The 23,729-nt window shown below is 50.0% G+C and overlaps 3 protein-coding genes across 5 annotated transcripts in view; 1 reads left to right on the plus strand and 2 right to left on the minus strand.

The window, feature by feature from the left end:
- The window catches only part of TLN1 (talin 1), a 35,841-nt gene extending 30,094 nt beyond the window's left edge, over window positions 1-5,747 (minus strand). For 2 of the 3 annotated variants that reach the window (XM_039475052.2, XM_039475050.2), the window contains exon 1: window positions 5,604-5,747. The gene's annotated coding sequence lies outside the window, so the exon portion shown is untranslated. Of the gene's footprint in view, window positions 1-1,142; window positions 2,533-5,603 lie in introns of those variants that run through there. The other variant, XM_074395031.1, reaches the window with a different exon arrangement.
- Window positions 5,748-6,021: 274 nt separating this feature from the next.
- On the plus strand, window positions 6,022-11,167 carry CREB3 (cAMP responsive element binding protein 3). The gene is made up of 9 exons (XM_003943800.4): window positions 6,022-6,426; window positions 6,520-6,667; window positions 6,739-6,806; window positions 6,920-7,009; window positions 9,250-9,356; window positions 9,440-9,508; window positions 10,205-10,289; window positions 10,387-10,471; window positions 10,553-11,167. Exons 1-9 carry the CDS (start codon window positions 6,289-6,291, stop codon window positions 10,885-10,887), a joined length of 1,125 nt encoding a protein of 374 aa, XP_003943849.1. The 5' UTR covers window positions 6,022-6,288; the 3' UTR covers window positions 10,888-11,167.
- On the minus strand, window positions 11,025-23,684 carry GBA2 (glucosylceramidase beta 2). Its single transcript, XM_003943793.4, has 17 exons — window positions 22,798-23,684; window positions 18,491-18,582; window positions 18,193-18,308; window positions 15,553-15,771; window positions 14,995-15,234; window positions 14,674-14,776; window positions 14,357-14,510; window positions 14,146-14,271; window positions 13,777-13,949; window positions 13,464-13,568; window positions 13,153-13,260; window positions 12,904-13,055; window positions 12,678-12,784; window positions 12,384-12,526; window positions 12,189-12,304; window positions 11,898-12,089; window positions 11,025-11,610 (listed from the first exon to the last, which is right to left on the minus strand). The coding sequence occupies exons 1-17, from the start codon at window positions 23,154-23,156 to the stop codon at window positions 11,344-11,346; spliced, it is 2,772 nt and encodes a 923-aa protein (XP_003943842.1). The 5' UTR covers window positions 23,157-23,684; the 3' UTR covers window positions 11,025-11,343.
- Window positions 23,685-23,729: the final 45 nt, after the last annotated feature.

Raw genomic sequence — 23,729 nt, forward strand, 5'->3', positions numbered from 1 at the left:
ATTGGAATACAGTGGCGGCGATCTTGGCTCACTGTAATCTCCGCCTCCTGGGTTCAAGCAATTTCCCTGCCTCAGCCTCCCGAGTAGCTGGGACTACAGGCACGTGCCACCACACCCAGCTAATTATTTATATTTTAGTAGAGATGGAGTTTCACCATGTTGGCCAGGATGGTCTCGATTGCCTGACCTTGTGATCCACCTGTCTTGGCATCCCAAAGTGCTGAGCCACCTCGCCTAGCCGAATTATGATTCTCTAACTCAAAGGGATGTATCTCAGAAGTTATCTGGTCAACTCTTGAATTTTGAAGAAGGGGAAACAGACTCTGGGAGGACAGGAAACATTTTCAAGGCAGGCCAGAGAAAGAACCCAGTCCTTGTAACTCAGTCCTTGCTTGTTCCAAGTCACCAAGTTAATATTCAGTCCTGCAACTCCTCCTGTGCTTTCTTCTCTTCAGCAGGTCTGCCTCAAATTCTGCTCTGTCTCATCTGCTTCCCCTGACAGTATTTTCAGTGTAGCTCAGAAAACTATTTCTACTTCACCTTCCTCCACCCTCCTGGCACCCCCTCTCAGCGGGCTAGAGGGGCTACTGGAGGCAGCAGGTGGCACACAGGCTGCAAGAGGACAAGTCTGCCCGGCAGCTGATGATGTGCCCCAGCTTGGTACAGGGATCGGGTGCCTCTTAACTAAGAATGAGCAAATTCAAGCTGCCCATTCCCCTCCTGGCAAACTACAAGCCTTAAGTAGGGAAAAGCAGGATGAGAAGGGAAGGTTGGGAAGCAGAGACGGTGGTGTTAGGATACAGAAGGCATTTGAAAGCCAGGGAAGTTAAGAATGGGTAGAGGGTAAAGAGGTTAGCAGAGCTGGGATGAGGAGAACTGAAAATCTGTGTAGAAACGAGACAGGAGGCAGGTGTGAAAAAGGTATAGATCAGGGGTCTAGCACTGAGTGGCTGATAGACCATTTCTGACCTCATAAGCAGCCCAGAGTCTCAAAAGAGAAGAACCACAGCTCTCTGTCTTTACTCCCAAATAAGAGAGGACTCTCCCAGTCTCCCCAATTTCAGCTCTCTGCCCCCTCCCCACTCCTAGGGCACTTTGCCCAACTTTATTACTATCCGCTTTGGTGTCCTAGATGCACAGACCTGTTATGGAGTTGTTGACCATGAAAGAATGAGGGCTGGGCTGGAGGATCTGAGAAGCTGGAGGAGTCCGACAAGCTGAGGAGGAAGACTGAAAGGACCCTTCACTCTAAGCTGAAATTGCATGTCCCCCCCAATTTCCTCCGGACATTTAGACACCCCCTTCTTCCTCAAGCACAGAAGCCTCTGGTGAGACCCTGATAAGGGAGCTGAGTCATGCCAACCCTTACTCCCTGGCTGGTCCACAGTGGACATTCACATAGCTACAAGAGGGTGAGTGGAGGCAAAGAACTGTTCAGTGAATTTGTGGGTGGTGGTAGTGGCAAAGAACAAGGCCACTGGAAGTATGAGTGGAAGCTAGCTCATTCCTGCTTTGGCCTAAGAACTTTGCTCCCTTTTCAGTCACGTTTTACAGAACAGCAACTCCTCCACCACGGTGTCCCCCTCCCAGGGAACTCCTCCTCCCTCAATACATTCCTGAGATGCATTCCAAAGTAGTTGGGCAATTGGAGGGGTGGAATGGAGGACAGGAGGTCAAATCCCAGCAAGGAATGGAATGTTAAGGGTATTGGGGCTAAGGAATTTGGGGTACTTGGAGAATATAGTCAGGGCAGATACCCACAAAGGGAATTGCAGAAAGATAGGGAGTTACAGAGAGGGACAAAAGGAAAGCGCCTAAGACAGTCAGATTATAAGAGGGATGGGGGAGTAACACTCAGTCTGTTACCAAATTTGGCCTCTGAGTCCGCAACCACTGGCAAGGGGGGAGGGTTGTGGGTGAGACTGACATATCCGGCCTCAGGCTGCTGGAGGCTCATTTAAAGCTGGACTGGGCAGGTAGCTGGAGGGCTGCACGGAACTTCCCCTAGCACAGTCCCTCCATACCCACATGCACACTCATTCTCTCCAAATACACCCAACCTATGCAGAGTTCTTTTCCACAAAGCTACCTTACTGTCTACATACACACTGTCTCCATCACACAGCCCCTACACAGATCCCATCAGGACTGCATTATCTTCTTGTAGGGAGCCCATCCTATGCCCACAGCTTTCACACAGGTAACCTCCATAACAAGCATACCCCGCATCTAGCGTCTCTCCTCCCATGAGGCAGACATTCTCTATTCGCCCAGCAAGCATACCTTTTGGGCCAGTTGTGGGGAAGACTCTGGGCCAAACTTTTAGAGGCTGGGGACCAAGATCAATACGACCTAGCCTTTGCCTTCAAAGGGCTCCCAGTCCACGAGATGCATCAATAAGTCAAGTACAGAATCACAACAGAGGGCAGGATGTGGTAAGAGTCAAAAGGTGTGTGCTCAGAAGAGAGATTACTTTAAGTTAGGGAAGGGGAACCAAAAAGTCATCATGATAGATGTCATTTTAAGTTAGAATTTTAACAAATAGAGATAATAAAATAAATAATAATAAAAATAATAGTGATCTGCCATTTATTGACTATATCACTTGCATTGCACACATAACTTCATTTAATCCTTACAGTAGGTGTCATTATTTCCATTTTTACAGATCAGAAAACAGGCTCAAAGAAGTTAAATACTTGTTCAATACTTCTCCAAATAATAAGTTGTGAAGCCAGGATCCAAATCCAAGTCTTTCTGACTGCAAAGTCCAAGCTCTCTCCACTACACCAGCCAGCAGGAGTTGTGTTAGGGGTAGGTAGCTTTCACTCCAGGCAGAGAAATACCATAAGCAAAGATAGAGAAGCAGGAAATCATGGAGGAGCATTCAGGGAAGTGAGCAGACAGGCTGGCTGAAGCACAGGATACCTGCAAGGGAGCAGTGGTTGGGAAGTCAGGGTTAGGACAGGAAGGCAGAGGAACACTAGAGAGGGATATGAGGAATTTTACTTACTAGAAGGCAAGAGGAGGCCAAGGGAGTCTTGAGGAGAGATGAGACACAACCAGAACTGGATTTTAGAAAAATAACTCTGGCAGCTACCTTGAAGACTAGTTAGAAGGACACTGTATTAGTGCAAATTAAAGGTAATGAAGCCAGAGTTTAGAATGGCATTGAGAAGAAATGGCACTCAGAAGAAATTTGGGGAGGTAGAATTGACAGGACCTGATAACTATTAAGGTAGTCAGGTTAGGGTCCCATAGCCTCCTATCATTGGCAGACACTTTAGTGGCTGGGGCAGCCTGAGTTTAGGTGAGGAACTGGGAAGAGGGGAAAGGATCAGGTTGGACAGAGCATGTATGGATGAAGCAGTGGTTAGGGGATGTGTTTGGGCTATGAGAAAAAGGGGATGGTTATATGATTAGCAGCCACTAGGGACAGATGGGGTGGGGTTAGCGACTGCATCAGGCTGGGAATGCAGCCTTCTACACCCTGGAAGACAAGGTGTAGGAAAAGGATGGGAGAATGCTGGTGATGATGGTGTTGGGAAAAATACATATATGACCAGTCATTGGATCAGGCTGGGGGAAGGGGAGAAATGATTACATGGATGGTGGCTAAGTCAGGGAATGATGGGTTAAGGTCAGAGGCCAGCTCAGGCTATTAGAGGTTAAGAAGAGACTGGCCTGTGGTCAGTAGCTAGATTATGCTGGGGTGGGGATGTTAAAGTGAAGGGGCATTGGAAATGTCTAAGTAAAGCTGGAGCTGGGGTGGGGGATGGGGTATAGGCAGTAGCTGGGTCAGGCTGAGTAGAGGATAGTGCTGTGGTCAGTGGCAGGGTCAGGATGGGAGTGAAATGGGGGTGTGGTCAGTGGCCTGGCTGGGCGTGGGATCAGCAAGACCCAGTTTCCTCTTTGGGTCTCATTTCCTCTTTTCTGTTGGGGAGTGGGGGAAGGGGATCTACAAATGGACCAAGAAATTAAAAGAGGCTTAGATCTAGGGGATGGCACACAGCAGGCAGTAGGGTATTCAGCAGATAACCAGGTGCAAGTTAGGTACAGGACTGGGTGAAAATGGTAGGAGAGTAATTTAAAATGATGGGAAAGCTCAGATGATGATGAGGGTAAATTCAGGGAGGATGTGTGGACTAAGGTTTGGGGAGGGAGGTAGAACTGAGGATGGGAACGGATAAGATGAACATGAGAGAGTTAAAGGCAAAGGAAGTATTCTGTAAGCGGGCAGGCAGGACAAGTATGAAATACAGAGTCAGGGATGAGAGTTGGAGAGGTGGGCTTAATACCTAGAGAACAAGTGAAGTGGGAGGCAGTTGGGCTAAACTTTCAGGGGATTCAATTACCACCTTCTCCGATGGCAATAGTGTTTCCTTGGTCTGCCTTCCCTTCCCCATAGTCACCAGTTCTTCTTCCCTAGGCAGTCCATAACTTGTGACTAGGCCTTGTACATCCTGGGTCCCTATTTCCCACCAATTGTGTAAACAACACAGTCCAGAATCTCTGTACCCTAACCGTGGTGGCCACAGCAAGAGCCTTGAACTTAAAGAATGTAATACAGAAGCTGGAATCCCAGATGCCAGCAATTCTAGCTGAAGCCAGAACGCTACCCTGAAATTAGTTTGTCATCTCTCTGGGTGTAAAGAAGCCTCTGTAACTACATAGGAATAAAGAACTTCCCTACAAAAGAAGAGCATTTACCTACTGCCAACCTCTTAAATTTTATCTGCTCAAGGTCAACTATGCTAGCCTCAAACCACAACCCCTAAAGCTGCCCCAAATTCCTAATACTAACACCACCTCTAATTTGTTTTCCGATTCCCAGTACTGACTTGGACATTCATCTCTTTCCTAGCAAAGATCCATATCCAATCCCTGATCCCTAACACTGATCTACGTTTTACCTTTAGCACCAAATCCCGATGTTAACCCTAAATGCTGACCCCAAAGCCTAAAGTTCATTTGTAACCTGATTCCTAACTCACCCTTTCACTGTTTTATCCTTAATAGTAAGCATGCCAACGTTCTTTAATCCCTCAAACAGGCTTCTAACCTGATTCCTGTTGTTGACCCTTAACCCGATCCTGAACTCAAATTATGACGTATGCTGGCCATGCCAGTAAACAAAATAACGACCTTAATCTAAACCTTACTTATCCAAAACGGACCTGACTCACACTGACTCAAGTTTTAACTCCAGCTTTTAACTCCTACAGCGACCCCTCATTCCTAAACCGACCCCACCTAATCCGCAACTCACCCAAAGCTTTCCTACCCACATGCCCGCTATCAGCTAACACCAAAGCCCGTCCCCGCCCTGCGCCCCGCTGCCACCCGACTCCTCACGCTCCCCAACGCCTATCCCAGGCAGAGGACTGCTCCCAGGAAAGGTCTGTCTCCCATAAGACGGCCTACTTCACGCCAAGCCCAGGCCGAGATGCGCTGGACGCTGACCTCTCCCACTAATAGGACCCAAACCCGACACGAAGGAGAGGCAGCGCCCCGCCCGCCCGCCACCGGCGCCAGGCCCCACGGCCCCACCCTAAGGCCCCCGCCCGGCCTGCCCCGGCCCGGCCCGGTCCGGTCCGGCCTACCTGCGCTGCCTGGCTCTGCGCCCCGCCCGCCGGCCCGCCGCCCTGCCGCTACTCGGGTCGCCCTCTGGCTCCGGCCTCGCCTTCCCTTCGACACTCCCTCGGCCACTTCCGTCCCGGGAACGTCCCCCACCCGCGGGCGGCGCCCTGGGCCCGCGCTCTATGGTCGCGGGGCCGGCAGGAAGCTGCTCTGGCCCCGCTCTCGATGCTCGGGAGCCGCCGAAGCGCGGCAGCCCCTCCCTGGCAGAAAGCGAGGGTGCGGCGCAATCCGGAGACGACGCCCGGATGACGCCCGAGTTTCCTTTTAGGCCCGAATTCTTCCTTTTTCTAGCCTGGGGGAGAAGGCGGAGCCGGAGCCCCGGAACCCCCGCCCTCGGGGTGCGAGGCGACAGCAGGGCCGTGCCCTGTATTTGCATAGCCCTTGGGACGTGGCGCGGCACCAAGGCCGCCTCCCAGTTGGAGAGAACTCCAAGTCCCAGAATGCGACGGGGCGGGGTGCGTCACTTTCGCTGCGTTGGAAGCTGAGGAGAATTGAGCTTGGGAGGTGGGTCCAGAGAGGGCTACGGAAAGCCCCGGCGAGGAAGCCCGGCCGTGAGGGGCGGTAGATAAGTGCCAGAGGCCGACAGCTGGCCTGGGGCTCGTGTCTGGGCCTCGGACGTTGGGGCCCCCTGGCCCACCTTTTGCGTAGATGTCCCAAATGGAGCTAGGATTGAATCCTGGTGACCAAGACCTGCTGGGCTTCCTGCTAGAGGAAAGTGGAGATTTGGGGACGGCGTACGATGAGGCCGTGAGGGCCCCACTGGACTGGGAGCTGCCGCTGTCAGAGGTGGGTTGGGGTTGTGACTGGGGAAAGCGTGGGATGTCCATGAGGTCAGGGGATGGTGATAGGTCAAGGCCCGTTCATTGAAACCCTGCGCAGGTACCGAGTGACTGGGAGGTGGATGATTTGCTGAGCTCACTGCTGAGTCCCCCAGCATCGTTGAACGTTCTCAGCTCCTCCAACCCCTGCCTTGTTCACCACGACCACACCTACTCCCTCCCACAGGAAGCTGTCTCTGTGGATCTAGGTGAGTCTGAAATAAGTTTGCTGGGAGGAGAGGATTCATGGGCCTGGCTATTCATACTTTCCCTTTTGTAGAGAGTGAGAGCTTTGGAAAAGAAGAGACCCAGATGACTCCACAGCATATGGAGGAAATGGCAGAGCAGGTACTTGACTTGATTTTCAGGAAGATTACTCTCACATTCCTCAGGTGGGGCAGGATTCCCAATTCCTCTCTGACATCCCCATGCAACTGCTGCCCACTTTCTTGTTACCCTAGGAGACGGTTAGGTTGATACTGACAGATGAGGAGAAGGGTCTATTGGAGAAGGAGGGGCTTATTCTGCCTGAGACACTTCCTCTCACTAAGGTAAGACTCTCACTGGTTGAGCAAAGGCTGAAAGGGAGTAAGCGTCCCAAGTAGGCCAGTTTTGTTAACTTTATATCATTAACTTTAAGAAAGGATTGAGGTGAGAAAATTAGCAGATTTGTTGCTAATAAGAAGTTGGGGCAGGTACCTAATGTGCTAGATGCAAGGGCAGATACTTGTATTTGTTGGGCTTATACAAATTTTGGTGTTCTAAAAAAAAAATTATCAGTACAACTTAGTATTGGGTCTTGGAAAGGACTGTGTAAGTGAAGGGCCTTGACACTTTATTGGCTTGATAGTAATCCACCTCTTGCTGAATGGTAAAAATGTTTAGAGTTCAACAGGGGTGGACTAAGCAGGACATGAATAAATGTAAAGTCCTGAGTTTTAAGTTTTAAGCAATGAGCAGCAACTTCACAAGCAGAGAACTGTGATACTATGATGAAATCAGTGCTCATTAATAAAAAGGTTACGGGAATTTTTTCTTTTTGACAGGGTCTTACTCTGTTGCCCAGGCTGGAGTACAGTGGTGTGATCATGGCTTACTGCAGCCTTTACTTTCTGGGCTTAGGTGATTCTCCCACCTCAGCCTCCCGAGTAGCTGAGACTACAGGTGCATACTACCCTGCCCAGCAAAATCTTTTTTGGTATTTCTAGTAGAGATGGAGTTTTGCCTTGTTGCCAGGCTGGTCTCGAACTCCTGGGCTCAAGTGATCTACCCACCTGGGGCTACCAAAGTGAGGAATTTTAATTTCTTCAAAGTACAAGATGAATCAGCAGTGTGATGTGGCTACTAGGAAAATGAATGGAATTTGGAGACTATAGCAATAGTTATTGCCTCCACAAGTGACTCTTTTGCTTTACTTTATACTGGGTGGAGCACATCTTAATGTCCAATTTTCAGCCCATCTTTGACAGATATTAAGAGGATACAGTCTATCCTGAGAAGATGTTAAAAATTTTGTGTAAGTTTTTTTTTTTCTTTTTTTAAGCTCTGAGGAAATGTTAAGTGCCTTAAAATAGCTAACACAGTTCATTCTATTTGGCCCCAGAGATACTAGGTAACTCTAATGGATAGAAATTATAAGGAGGAGGCCGGGTGCGGTGGCTCACGCCTGTAATCCCAGCACTTTGGGAGGCCAAGGCGGGTGGATCACAAGGTCAAGAGAGCGAGACCATCCTGGTCAACATGGTAAAACCCCGTCTCTACTAAAAATACAAAAAATTAGCTGGGCATGGTGGCGCGTGCCTGTAGTCCCAGCTACTCAGGAGGCTGAGGCAGGAGAATTGCCTGAACCCAGGAGGCGGAGGTTGCGGTGAGCTGAGATTGCACCATTGCACTCCAGCCTGGGTAACAAGAGCGAAACTCTGTCTCAAAAAGAAAAAGAAAAAGAAAAAGAAATTATAAGGAGGCAGCTGTTGGTTCAGGATGAGAAAGTTTTGTTTGTCTGTTGGGTGCGGTGGCTCAAGCCTGTAATCCCAGCACTTTGGGAGGCCGAGGCGGGTGGATCGCGAGGTCAAGGGATCGAGACCATCCTGGTCAACATGGTGAAACCCCGTCTCTACTAAAATACAAAAAAGTTAGCTGGGCATGGTGGCGCGTGCCTGTAATCCCAGCTACTCAGGAGGCTGAGGCAGGAGAATTGCCTGAACCCAGGAGGCGGAGGTTGCGGTGAGCCGAGATCGCGCCATTGCACTCCAGCCTGGGTAACAAGAGCAAAACTCCGTCTCCAAAAAAAAAAAAAAAAAGGTTCTTGCTTTATTGCCCAGGTTGGAGTATAGTGACAAGATCATGGCTCACTACAGCTTTGACCTCTCAGGCTCAAGCCATCCTCCTGCCTCAGCCTCCTGAGTAGCGGTACCACAGTTGTGTGCCACCACACCCAGCTAATGTTTTATTTTTAGTAGAGACAAGGTTTCACTGTGTTGCTCAGGCTGGTCTCAAACTCCTGGGCTCAAGCGATCCTCCTGCCTTAGCTCCCTAAGGTGTTGGGATTACAGGCATGAGCCACGTTGCCTGCATATTGCCTCACCAATTTTTTTTTTTAATTGTTTAAAATGGTCTGGCTTGTTAGGGTTAACACCTGGTCCATGGAGGCATTCAGAAAGAAACGGAATGTCTATTGGTCAGGGAAGCTGTAGAAGGGATTTCTGCGTTGGAAAGAGATTGATCTCAGTTGCCTTTCAACTCCTTGGTCTAGAGTCCCTCTCATGATATCCGTTTCCCTGTTTCCTTTCAGATGGAGGAACAAATTCTGAAACGTGTGCGAAGGAAGATTCGAAATAAAAGATCTGCTCAAGAAAGCCGCAGGAAGAAGAAGGTGTATGTTGGGGGTTTAGAGAGCAGGTATGAAAGGGAGAGAGACTCAGTTGTGTTAGGTTTTTGAAGGGAGGATACAGGTCATATACCCATATCTTTATTTCCCCCAGGGTCTTGAAATACACAGCCCAGAATATGGAGCTTCAGAACAAAGTACAGCTTCTGGAGGAACAGAATTTGTAAGAATCCCTCCGAACCACTGTCTTCTTGTGCCCCTCATTTAATGCTTTCTCACTCTTTCCCTTGCCTTACACTTGATTTCTAACTGGGCAGATCTCAAATGCTAGGTCTTGTGCCTGGCCTTCACTAGGTCTCTGATTCCAAGAAGCTCATAGTAGTGGGGAATACATTTACAAGTAACTAAGAATACAGTAGTGGGGAATACATTTATAAGTAACTAAGAATAAGTACCAAGAAAGAGAAAGGGGGTAAGAAAGACTTCATGGGCTTTGATAGTAATTAGGATTCTGGGGTTGGGAATCCATGGGAAAGCATTCTAGGCAGAGAGAATACAACATAGTCCTCTTGGGCTGGCACTCTTAACACAGGTGAGCTAGGCCAGAAAGTAGAGAACATAAAGAATGCCTGGTGAGGATTTTGTGCATAGCTGATCAGACAATGGGGAACTACTGATGATATTTGCAAAGGAGGTTAAGTCAGGGCAGAGAAGTTTTTTTGTTTTTTGTTGTTGGTTTTGTTTTAATGAGGAACTTTAGGCATTTTGTCCACAGAGAGGAAGAAGTCATTTGCAAAAATAGAATGAAAATAAGAGAGAGGATCCAGTGCAGAGATGGAGGTGTCCTGAACTGGAATTTCATTGTGTCTTAGGGTGCCAGGCCAGAGGATGCTCACCACTGGCCCCCCTCTTCCTCTAGGTCTCTTCTAGATCAACTGAGGAAACTCCAGGCCATGGTGATTAAGATATCAAACAAAACCAGCAGCAGCAGCACCTGTGTCTTGGTGAGGATGGTGATGAGGGGAGAAATCCTTTGCTCAGTTGGTAGGGATAGGAGTGCAATCCAGAGCCCTTCTTCTTCTCCTTTTTTCTGTGCTCTAGGTCCTACTATTCTCCTTCTGCCTCCTCCTTGTACCTGCTATGTACTCCTCTGACACAAGAGGGAGCCTGCCAGCTGAGCATGGAGGTAAGAGGCTTAAGGATAGCTCTCAGGCATGGGCAAGGGGAGAGGCCTGGGTTGGCCTCTGAAGATTCTTTGTCTCCTCAGTGTTGTCCCGCCAGCTTCGTGAGGTCCCCAGTGAGGACCCTTACCAGCTGGAGCTGCCTACCCTGCAGTCAGAGGTGCTGAAAGACAGCACACACCAGTGGCTGGACGGCTCAGACCATGTACTCCAGGTCCCTGGCAACTCTTCCTGCCTGCTGTACTACATGTCTCAGGCTCTCAGGACAGAGCCTCTCCTGGAGTGGCTATTCCCTGACCTCTTCTCGGAGCCTCTCTGCCACGGTCCCATACTCCTTCTGCAGGCAAATCTCACAAGAAAGGGGGGAGGGCTTCCCACCCATAGCCCCTCTGTCATCTTGCAGGACAGATACTCAGGCTAGATATGAGTGTATGTGGAGGGGTCTCAGCAAGAGCTTGGGGGGCTCCCTGTCTGTGTCTGAATAAAAACAGGTGGGTGAGGGCTGCCTGCAGCTTCTGTGCCCTGTCAGAAAGACTTGAGGGCTCAAACACACCACACTTACTGGCTTTCTGGGTCTTTTATTTGTAGCCATGTGTCTGTCACCCCATGAATGTACCTAGGGAAATCAACTGACCTCCCTGAACATTTCACGAAGTGAGGGGAAGGGGTGAGGAAAGAAATAAATAAGTGATTCTAATGCTGCCTGGGTTACCCTCAACCCCCATTTACTGGCACAGTTGGGTGGGGAGAAGGGAAGGGGTATGATTGTCCTGATGGCTCAGGGCTGCAGGAGGTTCAGAAGGGAAGGAGGAAAGGCCAGGCTGGAGGCTGGGATGTTAGCGCTTTCCTCCCACAGTTCAGAGGGCTCACTCTGGGCTCAGGGTTGCATGGCCTCCTTTGGTCCAAACATAGGCCCTGTCCTTAGTCCTGTGCCCTGCTCGACTTTTGTCCTGGAGGCCTTTTTGTGCTGCTGCTGTTGTAGGGCTAGCTGCATGGCCCAGATGCTCAGTGGCCGCATGTAGGCCAGTGAGCGGAACACCCGCTGCTGGCAGTATGCCTCTGGTGTCTGGAAGGCCAGACCCAGGCGCTCCCACACGGTACGGTAGCAGCCTTCAGCTGTCTGGAAGCCCTCCCAAGTCAGGCCCTGTTGGGAGAGATGACAGTTATACATACTAACTTGGCACCCTCTGAATAGCCAGATGGAGACAGGAGAGTCTTTGCCTTCAGGGAGCTCCCAGCAAGTGGGGGAGATAACTATGACCCACAGACAGAAGCCTGAAGGCAGGAGCTGGAATGCATGCCAGGGAAAAATGGGAGGCTTTATGGATGGATAAGATGGCATTGGGTTATACCTTGAAGAAATTTGGTGGCTGAGGAAGTTTTCTGGGCCAGGATATAGATGGTGGAGAGATGGGAAAGGGAGTACATTACCTCTTGGATCATGGTAGCTGCCAGCCCGTAGACCACACCCACCCAGACTTCATCAGACTGCACACTGGATTTATCAGGGACACCATGGGGCTGCATCCCATTCACAGCCCCCATGGCCCCTCCTGCAAAGGCCTGGACATTCAGCTCAAAGATAGTTTGGAGAGCACGGACCACATGTGGGGTAGGAAACACCTGGAGGGGCAAGGGCAGGAACACGGTCTCATATACTTCCTTCCCACCTCCAAGGAAAACCCAGTTTTCTCTCTGGCTCCTCCTCCTACACTCTCTCACCTCAGTATCTCCTTCTCCTAGGCCACAAGCCTTCAGGAACCACTGTCCAGCACACTGGTCAGACATAACACTACGAGACTGAGGCTGAGAGCTGCTGTCATAGTTGTAATAGCGGCCTGGAGTTGAAGAAGAGCAAAGTAAGGCTCCTGTTGTCCACACGGCTGCCTTAAGACTACTTAGGCTCCCTGAACTCACCGTTCCATAGCAATCTCTCATAGGCTTCTTGGCCCCGGCTGAGGATGGAAGAAAACTTATCCTGGATGTCCTGTGCCCCACACACAGCAGCCATCTGGACCATCACAGCCACAGCTGCCAGCCACAGTCCTCCACAGTAAGCACTGATCAAGGACATGGGTTTGGGGGTCAGACTGACAGTTTCAGCCGCTCCCATGCAGTGTAACAGACAATGAGTCATTCTTTCTTGAGCCCTACAATCCCGTGGTGTCCAGTTTCCCAACTCAGGCCTCCTGGAAACCCCTACCCACTAACCTGGGCCCGGTGGTCACCCATCCATCATAGGTCTGGTCTGCATAGCCTCCATTTTCAATGAGTCCATCATGGTCCTTGTCAAACTTCATTTCAGACTCCATCACAGCCTAGAGAGGGACCAAGATACTGAAGATCTAGATACTAAGGAAAGGCAACAACCAGCTAGGCTCTTCCCAAACATGAGCCATACCCTTGGCACACTAGCCACTGCACATGCATCCCTTACTAGACACACAGGCCACATGTCCTTCAGGAAGTTTTGATCACCCGTCAGGTAATAGTCCCGATACACCTGCAGCACAAATTTCAGGTTCAGGTCCTTCCAGTCAGCAGTATCGTGGATCAAATATGCATTGACCCGGAGCCACGGTTCATCATCTGTGGGAAAGGAGGGGACCTGGGTCATTTGCATTGGTGGGTAGGGTAGAGGGTGCAAAAGTTGAGGGAGGGAAGCTGACCTGTGGTGGACTTTTACCTGGGTCCCCAATATCATGGGGGATGACGTTCCTCCTTTTCACAGGTGCCATCACCCCACTCATCAGGTACCGTCGCCGTGTCAGGTCCTCCCTGAGAGTGGCCAGAGCTAGGGAACCAGACACACAATGGAGGCAGGGACTGGGCAGGCTTTAGGCAAGGCACAGAGCTATGTGTGTGACACCAGTGGGAAACCAGCAAGCAGCATGCAGATAGGTTTGAAGGGAAGGGAACGAGACAATCTGTGGGATCACAGAGGTTCAGGGGTATGGGCATCCTAGAGGGCAGAAGTGGCACAAAAGGGACCCTCACCCATGTCATACTGTAGGCTGAGCTCAAGTTTGGGCCAGAGCATGATGAGGGCAAAGGAAGCATAAAAATGAACATCATATGTGTTGTACATGCGGTACTCCTGGCCTGGAGGAATGAATGAGACACACTGTTGTCAGAATTCCTGCTTCCCCTTCAAACTCCTCTCTAGCTTGTCCTCTAGAGTGGGAGGTGGGTCACTGTCACCAGTCCATACCTATCACCCCCTCACCCTAACCAGTACACTGGGGTAGGCAAATCCATCATCCTGCCTTGGGGATGGCCTGCCATATCCCAGCCCCCCAGCATCCTGTACCCTCAAGGTAGCCAAATCGACCGTAATCCCGTAGGGTGGGGCGGAGGTGACACATGTTCCCATCCAGCTCCTGTGGTAGGGAGTCCTCACGAACTTCCAGCCATACTGTGCCTCCATCGGCCAGGAAATACAGTTCATTAAACAGCGCGGATTTGTACCAGGCAGGCAACGATCTGGGGAGTGAGGGGAGGAAATAGCTTAAGGAACATGTACCTCCCAAGATAGAAAGGATTTTGGGGTTCAGCAGAGTGGCAGCACCAAATGAATCCCCGTGCAAGTCTACTGACTGTGGTGGTTGGAGAGTGAATCGAGGTGTCCCATTTGGAGTGAGTGCCTAGGAGAAAGGAAAGAGATGGGTCCCACTGGCACCTGTCATCCAATACTGGGCTCTGCCAAGCTGAGATCCTCTCTTCCCACTCTGTGTATCGGGACAGTGCATAGTGGCTGAGGGCAGGTGCTGCATCTCCATCCTGGCCAAAGAACCTTGTATACCGCCTGGGGTGGAAAAGAAATGGATGAACACAAGCCCCAGGTCAGAGCCCCAGTGCCTTGGATCCTTATACTTTCTTGGTCCCCTCACCTGTAGTGGACTTGGCCTTTAGCTCCAAACATGATCCTGGGCATGTCCCAAGCCAGTGAAAACTCCAGGCAGCACTGGCCTCGAGGTCGCAACTTGCTGGAAACACACACAGCTCCAGCAACACCTACTCCTTTCTGCGTGGGGGTGCTTTGGCCTGAGAGAGGCAGAAGAGGATTCAGGACAGGAGCCGCTTCAGCCCCAGGGATAGGGATCCCTAACATGGAAACAAGGCTTACTCATTACCAGGCCTCCCACCCCTGGTCCCAAGACAGGGACAACCTCTCTTCCCACCATCTCCCAGTCAGACCCCCCATCACCAGCGGGAGAGTCCAGCTGTCCATCCTGAAGTAGATCCTGCCACACCTGCTGCCCCGTGCCATCAGGGTCAAAGGCTGTGATGTGGGTTACCATGGTATCTGCCTGTGAAGGGGCCAGGGACTGTGAGGGCAGGCTCTACAAGTACACTGAATCCCGGCTAGCTCCCCTGCTCCTCTTACTTACTCTCACCTCCCAGGCCCCAGGGGCTTACAGGCTATGATGAGGGTGAATGAAGCAACTCTGCTGGGGTGGAGGTGGTACAGGAGCTAGGCTGAGGGTGGGATTCAGGGGCTAAGGTATAGGGCAGGCTCTTTCCTTACCGTGACTCGTGCAGCCGCAGCCATTGTATAGGGGTTTGGAAGGGTTGGATGATGCAACAGCAGCCCCTGGACAGTTTCCCCGTCACGCTCCAGATGGAAGGGCTCATTCCACAAACCCCCTGGGGCATCGTCTCCACCCCCCAGTCCATTCCGCATGGAAAACATGATGGACACATCTAGAGCTTCGTCCCCTTCATTTTCCACATCCCACACAAAGACTCCTACAGGCAGGCTGCTGTCCTGGGGGCAGAAGGTTAGACTCAGACAGTCCCAGTAGAGCCCCTCCTGACCCCACTCTCTTAGGATCAGTCCTGGGCGCACCAGGGACCTGACTCAAATACTCCCCAGTGTACTCTTTTGTCCACTTGCGTCTTCCCGTATTCCCAGGCAAGCTGCCTACCAGGGGACATAGAAGACCAGAACCAACTGGGCGGTGGTTCTGGGAAGCCAGTGTGATGCTCATGGCTCCAACCTCCCTTTCACAGGCCATGCAGTTTCTAGCAGAGGCAGGTCCTGGGGAAGGGAGGGCAATGGAAGATGAAGATGTGGGGGCCTCACCTGGTAGTCATGGGGCAAGATGGGTGTGATCTGACGACAGGTGAGGGTGACATTCTGGCCAGGAAGCTGATAGACAGTCCAGGCTCGGGGATAGAGGGCGTGGTAGAAAGCAAAGTACCCACACAGGCCCCAGTTCCAGCTGCGCAGGACATTTGGGCGCTCCAGGGACAGGACTTGCTGGTACACAGTCTGCCCTTCCCGACGCAGGCACACTGTGAACTTAAGAGGGCAGATAGGCTGGAACGGGGTAACCCACAGGCACCACAAACTAAGTCTTCCCTCCCCTCAAATCAGCTCCTCCCCTTTCAGAGCCTGCAACTGTTACCACTGCACCATCAGCTTCAGGTCATCCCCCAAGCTCAGTGAATCACCAAGTCCTGCTGCCTCCCCCTCCATCTATCTCCTAAGCGTTCTCTCCCTTCACTATGGTGGTGTTAAGCCCAAACCAATCTCATGCTTTTTCTGTGTCATTTAAGCCCAAACCAATCTGCTTTTTCTGTGATCCTTTTCATCTGGGTCGCAGCAGAGTGATCTTTCTCACAGGCAAATGAAGATATGTTATTCCTTGGTTAGAATGTTTCAGTGACTCCCCATGCCCCTCAGGCTAAATTCTCAACTCTTATTTGGCTTTCAAGGCCCTTCTTGAGCTGGCCTCTCCCTGCCCATCAGATTCATTACCTGTTCAAGCACCTATATTCTGCTCATATAAAAATACTCACTGTTCCTTGAGCATACTACATTCTCTCCTCCATGCCTGTGCCCATGCTCATTCGCCATGTGGTGAAACCTCTCATACTTCAAAGCCCAGGTCAAATGCCATCTCTTCCTCCTGCTCTTCTTCCTCTAGCAGTGAGTCATTCTGTATGCCCCCCTCCCCCTCTATTCTAGCATTTGGTGAATTATGTTTTAATATATTGGCTGACCATTCTGTGTCCCTGACTGTTCTATGGATTCTTCTGAAGGTAGAGACATTTTCTAATTCACTGATGCACCCTTCTTCAGAAGGCACGTATGTGGAGGAAATGAGTGAAATCTGCAGCGCCATCCCTTTTTCTGCAGTGTACTATCCATCCCTCTCCTTTTGGCACTGATGTGGTCTCACAGTCTCCATTTCCCCTAAGTCTTATTTTCTCAAAAAAAGTTAAGCTCTTGGATGGTAGGAGCTATGAGGGATCAATATCCCTTTCCCTGGTACAAACTGTGCCAAATATTTTTATTGTATACAGTTGGCTCTCTGTATCTGTCAGTTCTGCATCAGTGGATTCAACCAACTGAATCTAAAATATTCAGGAAAAAAGTTGCATCTGTACCGAATAGGTATGACAAAGGTTTATGTAACAATGTATGAGGTATTATAAGTAATCTACAGACGGTTTAAAGTATATAGGAGGTTGTGCATAGGTTATTTGCAAATACTATATGCCATTTCAAATAAAAGACTTGAGCATCCTTGGATAATGGGTCCCGGACCCACCTCCTGCCCCCCATGGATACTGAGGGACAACTGTATACAATAATTTTTCATTTTGTTGGAATGGTACGTAATGGTTAAGACCACAAGCTCTTCACCACAGAGAGAAATGGTTCTGAATCCAAGCCTTTCCATTTACCAACCTTGTGACCTTGTGCATGTTACTAAACCTCTCTGGATCTTAGTGTCCTCATCTGCAAAATGAGTATAATAGTGGTACTTGCCTTGTAGGATTGTTTTTAATATTCAACAATATACAAAGAGCCTAGCACAGTGTCTAGCACATGTTAAGCATGCAATAATTACTTTACTTGTGGAGTCACAATTCTGGAAACAATTTGTCTCAGGATACCTAAGGGATGAGGCAGAGAGGGATCTTGGGACATAGGCAGGGCTGGTAAACCTGAACCAGGAAGGGCACTGTCATTAATTGGACTAAAGATCTGCTAGTCATTTTTCCTTTGAAGGCGAGGCTGAATGATCGAGCCAGGAAAGAGGAACTTCCTAGACAGCTGAAAAGGGGTGGTCACTAGAGAGACATGATGAAAGGCAGGCCACATACTTCTGGCAATTTAAGGCCCAGATGTGATGCAGGAGCAAAAGGAAAAAAGTCAAGCTTCAGAAAAGGAAAGAAAGCTAGAGATCTAAGCCTGGAAGAGAAGGAGCTTTTTAGACCCTAAGCCAGAGAGACCTCCAGGGGAGTGATTAGTAGAGGAGCTGAACTTTGCTGAAAGTTCCTCAATCAGGGTGAGAAAATACTTTGTACTACATGTATTTTTTTCCCCATGAGTTTATAGACTTTTGGTTTTCTTTTCCCTTCTAATCCTACCAAATGTTCTTTCAGCCAGGTTAAGTGATTTGGGAATTCTCTGCATTTTCTGTGGTTGGGGGATGGCTCAGCTAGTTGGGTTGGAGCAGTGAGGCAGACAGGAGGCATTTACTAGAGAAATGCCAGGGCTGTTTACTCTTTCAAGGAACGTGTGGTCTGTGTGTGTCTTATTCCTATAGTACATCCTAGCACAGGGCTGGGCACACAGGAAGCATCCTGAGACTACTTACTGGTTTAAATAATATTCACATCTAACTGCTACCTCCTACACTAGCCAAGATGTCCTTCCTTCTTGGCCCGGGGAGGTATTGTCCCGGCCTCTCCACGTCCTGGTTCTTACTTGGTCAGCGATGACCGTCCGGTGCTGATACATTCCAGGGTTAAGCTGCCAACGACAGAACTGGCCTCTCCAGCCACGGGTAATAGTGCCTCCCCCGATGCCACCCAAAGGACAACCTAGAGAAATCAGGATGGTTAGTGGGGTATTTGGAGAGGAAAATTAGCCCATTTCTTTCTAGACTATAAAGGCTGGTTCCTCTGATAACTGAGGATATGGAACAGTACAATTTGCATAACCTGGAAGCTTAGACCTGGAGGCTGGGCCTTCCCTGAGCAGGGCAGACATGGGGGAGGCTTACCATATATTTGTCTTAGGGGTACAGAATTGATCATGTCGATGAAAGGTGTCTTCTTTTCCACCTGGGTCTTCCGGTACCACCACTGCAGGTACCTGAGGAGCAAGAGGCAATGTGAGTGGAAGGGGGCAGGTAGGCAGTTGCACAGGCTGTAGTCACCTGCCTCTCTGTGACCTCCAATAATAAAATGTCCAAGGACATTTGCTTTCAAACCTCTCTTCCTTTTGATTTCTCTACAGTTCAGGGTCCCTTCATCTTCCTAGTCACCCCAGCTGAAGTATAGGGCTGCCTTTGTTTCTCTCCTTTGGTCTCCTTAGAAGGGGCTTTCTGATCTCTCCTTACCGCTCTAGCTCCACCACTGCTTTACTTCCAACATCGGGAGCTTCTGTCTGAGGTGTCGAAAGGGCCATTTATGGTTTCCCGGCCTACGGCCTCCACTCCCAACCCTCCACCTCTAAAACAAGCATAGGTTGCTTGGGGTAACTTTCTTCTTTTTATTTTTATTATTTATTTATTTGTTTGTTTTGAGACAGAGTTTTGTTCTTTGTTGCCCAGGCTGGAGTGCAATGGCGCGGTCTCAGCTCACTGCAACTTCCACCTTCCAGGTTTAAGCAATTCTCCTTTCTCCTGCGTCAGCCTCCCAAGTAGCTGGGATTACAGGTGCCCTCGACACCCGGCAATTTTTTTTTTTTTTTTGGAGATGGAGTTTCGCTCTTCTTGTTGACGCTAGAGTACAATGGTGCGATCTTGCTCACTGCAACCTCTGCCTCCCGGGTGCAAGTGATTCTCCTGCCTCAGCCTTCCGAGTAGCTAGGATTACAGCCATGCACCACCACACCCAGCACATTTTGTATTTTTAGTAGAGATGGAGTTTCTCCATGTTGGTCAGGCTGGTCTCGAACTCCCTACCTCAGGTGATCTGCCCACCTTGGCCTCCCAAAGTGCTGGGATTACAGGCGTGAGCCACTGTGTTTGGCTTTTTTTGTATTTTAAGTAGAGATGGAGTTTCACCATGTTGGCCAGGCTGGTCTCGAACTCCTGACCTCAGGTGATCTGCCCGCCTTGGCCTCCCAAAGTGCTAGGATTAGAGGCGTGAGCTACTGCGCCCAGCCTAGCCTTCTTTTTAAAATGATTATTTTTCTTTCTAATTGTGAAAGGTGAAAGGGGGAAAAAATCATCTCACCAACAGACAGTGTTTTTCTATTTATTTCTGGGTATTTCAAGTCTTTTTTTTTTTTTTTTTTTAAGTTAAGCATTTAAACTGTGAAGCTTTCTGATTTTGCTGTCTTATAATATTTCAGTAAAGCCTTCAAAAAAATCCCAACATTTTCCTGGGCTTGCTACAGACCTATATCCAAGAAGCAAATGATTGAGGCTGTTTTCAGTAGGCAAATGATTTTGTTTTTAAGGCTCTGACATCTGTCTCAGCCTATCTTCTAATCTTATTTCCTACAAATTCTCATTCCGGATAGGTCCTCACTAAGTAGCCCCTGCCCTGCCAGATTCTCTGCCATTTCCACTCTTCTCCCTACTTAACCACATTATGCCCGCTGTTGTTCAGTCACACCACCTTTTTTTTTTTTTTTTTTTTTTTTTTTTGAGACAGAGTCTCTTTCTGTCGCAAGGCTAGAGTGCAGTAGTGTGATCTCGGCTCACTGCAACTTCCGTCTCCCGGGTTCAAGCGATTCTCCTGCCTCAGTCTCCCGAGTAACTGGGACTACAGGCGCGTGCTACTCGCCCGGCTAATTTTTTTGTATTTTTAGAAAAGACGGGGTTTCACCGTGTTAGCCAGGATGGTCTCGATCTCCTGTCCTCGTTATCCACCTGCCCCAGCCTCCCAAAGTGCTGGTATTACAGGTGTGAGCTACTGCGCTCAGCCAGTCACACCACTTTTAACCAAGTAATTGGGTAAGTAAGCCTTTGAGTCCTGGTTTCCTCATCTACAAAATGGGGTTACCACCTGCCCCAGCTATCTCATGGAATGGTTGAATGATCAAATGACATAATAGATAAGAAAGCCATATAGTACAGGTATGATTATTACTCATATATACAAACATCTCAATTCCTAATCAGACATTGTCTTGCTATTTCAATGTTCCTCGTGTGGGGCTGACATATTTTTAAATTCCTTGGGGTACAGGACAATGACAAAGGCTAGTTGAATATTACTCTCAGGTCTAAGCACCTGGCAGGACACATAGTCTGCAGTCAATGCATATTTGCCAAATTTACAAATGAATGAACATACGAACAATGGAGCACAAGAGAGATAACAGACAGACTGGAGCAGAAGAGGAGAAATGCCATTAAGGAATAGGGACAGCAGTCCCTGGATGGTTCATACCAGTACTCCCAGCACTTTGGGAGGTTGAGGCTGGCAGATCACCTGAGTTCAGGAGTTCAAGACCAGCCTGGCCAACATGGTGAAACCCCCGTCTCTACTAAAAATACCAAGAAAATAAGCCTGGCGTGGTGGCAGGCACCTGTAATCCCAGCTACCCGGGAGGCTGAGGCAGGAGAATTGCTTGAACCCAGGAGACAGAGGTTGCAGTGAGCTGAGGTGGCACCATTGCACTCCAGCTTGGGCGACAAGAGCAAGACTCTGTCTCAAAAAAAAAAGAATAGGGATAGTACATTCTAGGGGTGGAAAGAGAAGGAGGGAAGACAAAGGATGGGATGACAGCAGGGTGGAGAATCCTCTCTGCCAGCTTAGAGAAAAATGGACTTTGAAACTAGAGGCCAGAAAGGACTGGTAGAGGGAGGGTGCGGCCCAGGATTAGGACAACCAGGGATAGTAACTGCAATCTATGAGGACAGGCAGAACAAAGGACTATCTGGCACAGAACATGCACTCAATAAATAATTACTGAATAAGTGGACTCTGGCTGGAAGGGAGAACAATTGAAATTGAGCTCTTACCAAAGTAAGGCCCAGAGAACTCTGTCTTGCTGGAGCTCCCAGTCAGAGTGCCCCCAGTTCAGCTCCGGCGTAGGAGCGCCCTCACTCCCTAACCATTCCTGACTTATTTGGCCTTCTCCACAATTTCAACCCCAACTCAAGAGTTATCACTTAGAATTCTTCCTTGTCTCACCTGTGCCTTCTCCTTACAGGAACTCATCTCATTCCCAAAGCCCTGTATCAGTAACCCCCACTCTATCCTGGAATGGGGAGCCAGAGTGTGGGGGCTGAGCACAGCTTCAGGCCTCTGACTCAGTTCATATTTAGGGGCTAAGAGGCTAGGATGCCCATCTTATTTTTATTTCATTGTCCCCACCACATGCAACTCAGTGTACTTCTCTCTGACCCCAAAAGCTTTTGGGGTCAAAGTTGGACTGAATTGATTTCAGAAGCAGCCTGGAGGGATGATTCTTTTGTGCTACAGGCCACCCACAGGCACCAACAAAGGAGCCAGGTGTGCAGGCAGCACCAGGCCCTTCCCACTCCCCAGGGCTGGGGTTAGGTAACTGACCTCCCCAGCACAGCCCCACAGCACTGACTGGGGAAAGGAAGGGTCTCCTACTCTAAAAGCTGTCAGGGCAGGGTTTCCCAAGCTTTATGCCTCCCTCCCTGGTTCCGTGTTTATTGTGTAGACTGAGTCAGGATGACCTCAGGGTGATGCTTTCTGTCCTCATCCACCTGATCCTGTTAATGGCTCCTCATCACTAGTCTTTGAACTCAGTGGGATCTAGAGGGGTTCTACATCTATGGCAATGCCTCTCTGATAAATGACTTTTAATATCAAGAGCTCTCTATCCCAGAATAGAGTGACAGCACTTTCTCATCACTGGCAGGGAGGCTCTCATCTTCTCCCTGGAGCTAAAGCTTGAGGAAAGAGGCAGTCATGTTGGGACTCTAACAGTGTGCCTAATGAGGTACAGAGAATGCCTCAGCTGCTCACGGGAAATAAGGGTTTAAGACCCCCCTGCCCCTAAATAAAACAACATTGTGTTAGTATCACAGCAGCCAGACTATCCTTTGCTACTTTGCCATAAAGTATAGCTAATCCCAGAGGGAAGTCATTGGAACCAGTATGTGAGAAGGAGCCTGAATGGGAAAGGCTGACTGTATGACCAAATGTTCCTACCCTTTCCTTCTAAAAAGACAAAATACTGGTAGGAAGGGGGTTGCAAAGAGATGTGACCTGGTCTCACTATCTAAAACCACAGTCCTAAAATATGCCAGGGATAGGAGCCACTTCACTGGGACAAGAAGCCCAACTGCTTTCTCACCCTTTCCCACCTCTGCTAGAAGTCTTGAGCTGGAACAAAGTGAAGCCAAAGGCATTCTAGGGAATGGAGTCTACTCACCTCAAGCCCATGCCTATATGCTTTATCATGTTGCTTAGCGAGACGTTATTAGCTTGAAAGGGTTTCCTCTTTTCTGTAAACTCATGAGCCAGGCAGATGCGCCAGCCAAAGGGAGGCACCTGGTAGCCCATAGCTTTACCCTCATAGGAAGCCATCAGCTGCCCAGAGTCCTCCGGATTGCAGCAGCCCGTCTGTTTTTGGGGTCGGTTGTCTTGGGGACTCTTGCAGTCTGTAACCTCCACATCCTCGACGCTGCCAGTCTCTTTAGAGCAATAAACCTGTGGATCCTCTTTGGCACAGCTGATCTGCTCCGAGGCTGGGACGCCGGTTCCCATGTTCCCTGGATCCTGGGTTCCCATGACCTGGATGGCCTCAGGTCCCGAGCCCTCAGATACTAAGTATCTCTCCAGCCTATTCCAGATGCGGGCGCCAGTGGTGGTTAGGTATGGTCGCGGAGGGCCGGGCGGTGGGGAACGCTTAGATGAACTGGGATTTCTGTGGAGTCGGGGAGCTCTTGCTTCAGTGGCGGCAGCGACAGCAATGAAACCGCCTTGGACTCTCCTTCGGTAGTCTCTGTAAGTCCCGGACGGGAAGGGTCGGGCCTCGTCGTCATTGATTAGCTCGCCCGGTCAAAGGGCCACTGGGCCCGCGGAAAGGGGAGGAGCCGTGGGGCCAGCCCACCAGGCACCGCCCCCGGGACTGGCCCTCAAGGCACCGCCCCCGGGACCTTGCAGCGACCTCTGCCGGGCCCCTGTACCAAGGCACCGGGTGCCCCAGGGTTGGACGTCAGGTCCCGCTGGCCAGCTCCGGGGGAGCGCCCGCGCCCAGGGGCCAGCCCGTGGGAAGGTGACCCTGGGCACCGGGACGATCCGAACCCTTTCCGGTTTGGCCGGCCCGGCACTTCCGGCCGGAAGGGGCTCCGCGGAGGGGTG

This window comes from Saimiri boliviensis, chromosome 2, assembly GCF_048565385.1.
Source record: "Saimiri boliviensis isolate mSaiBol1 chromosome 2, mSaiBol1.pri, whole genome shotgun sequence".
NCBI lineage: Eukaryota > Metazoa > Chordata > Mammalia > Primates > Cebidae > Saimiri > Saimiri boliviensis.

Excerpts from the sequence above, each read along its gene's own strand:
- CREB3 (XM_003943800.4), top strand. The coding sequence starts at position 6,289 with ATGTCCCAAATGGAGCTAGGATTGAATCCTGGTGACCAAGACCTGCTG. Across the intron at positions 10,290-10,386 it reads GCAGCAGCACCTGTGTCTTG|GTCCTACTATTCTCCTTCTG; the intron begins GTGAGGATGGTG and ends TCTGTGCTCTAG. Across the intron at positions 10,472-10,552 it reads CCTGCCAGCTGAGCATGGAG|TGTTGTCCCGCCAGCTTCGT; the intron begins GTAAGAGGCTTA and ends TTGTCTCCTCAG.
- GBA2 (XM_003943793.4), bottom strand. The coding sequence starts at position 23,156 with ATGGGAACCCAGGATCCAGGGAACATGGGAACCGGCGTCCCAGCCTCG. Across the intron at positions 18,583-22,797 it reads CATATAGGCATGGGCTTGAG|GTACCTGCAGTGGTGGTACC; the intron begins GTGAGTAGACTC and ends CTTGCTCCTCAG. Across the intron at positions 18,309-18,490 it reads ACCCCTAAGACAAATATATG|GTTGTCCTTTGGGTGGCATC; the intron begins GTAAGCCTCCCC and ends TGATTTCTCTAG.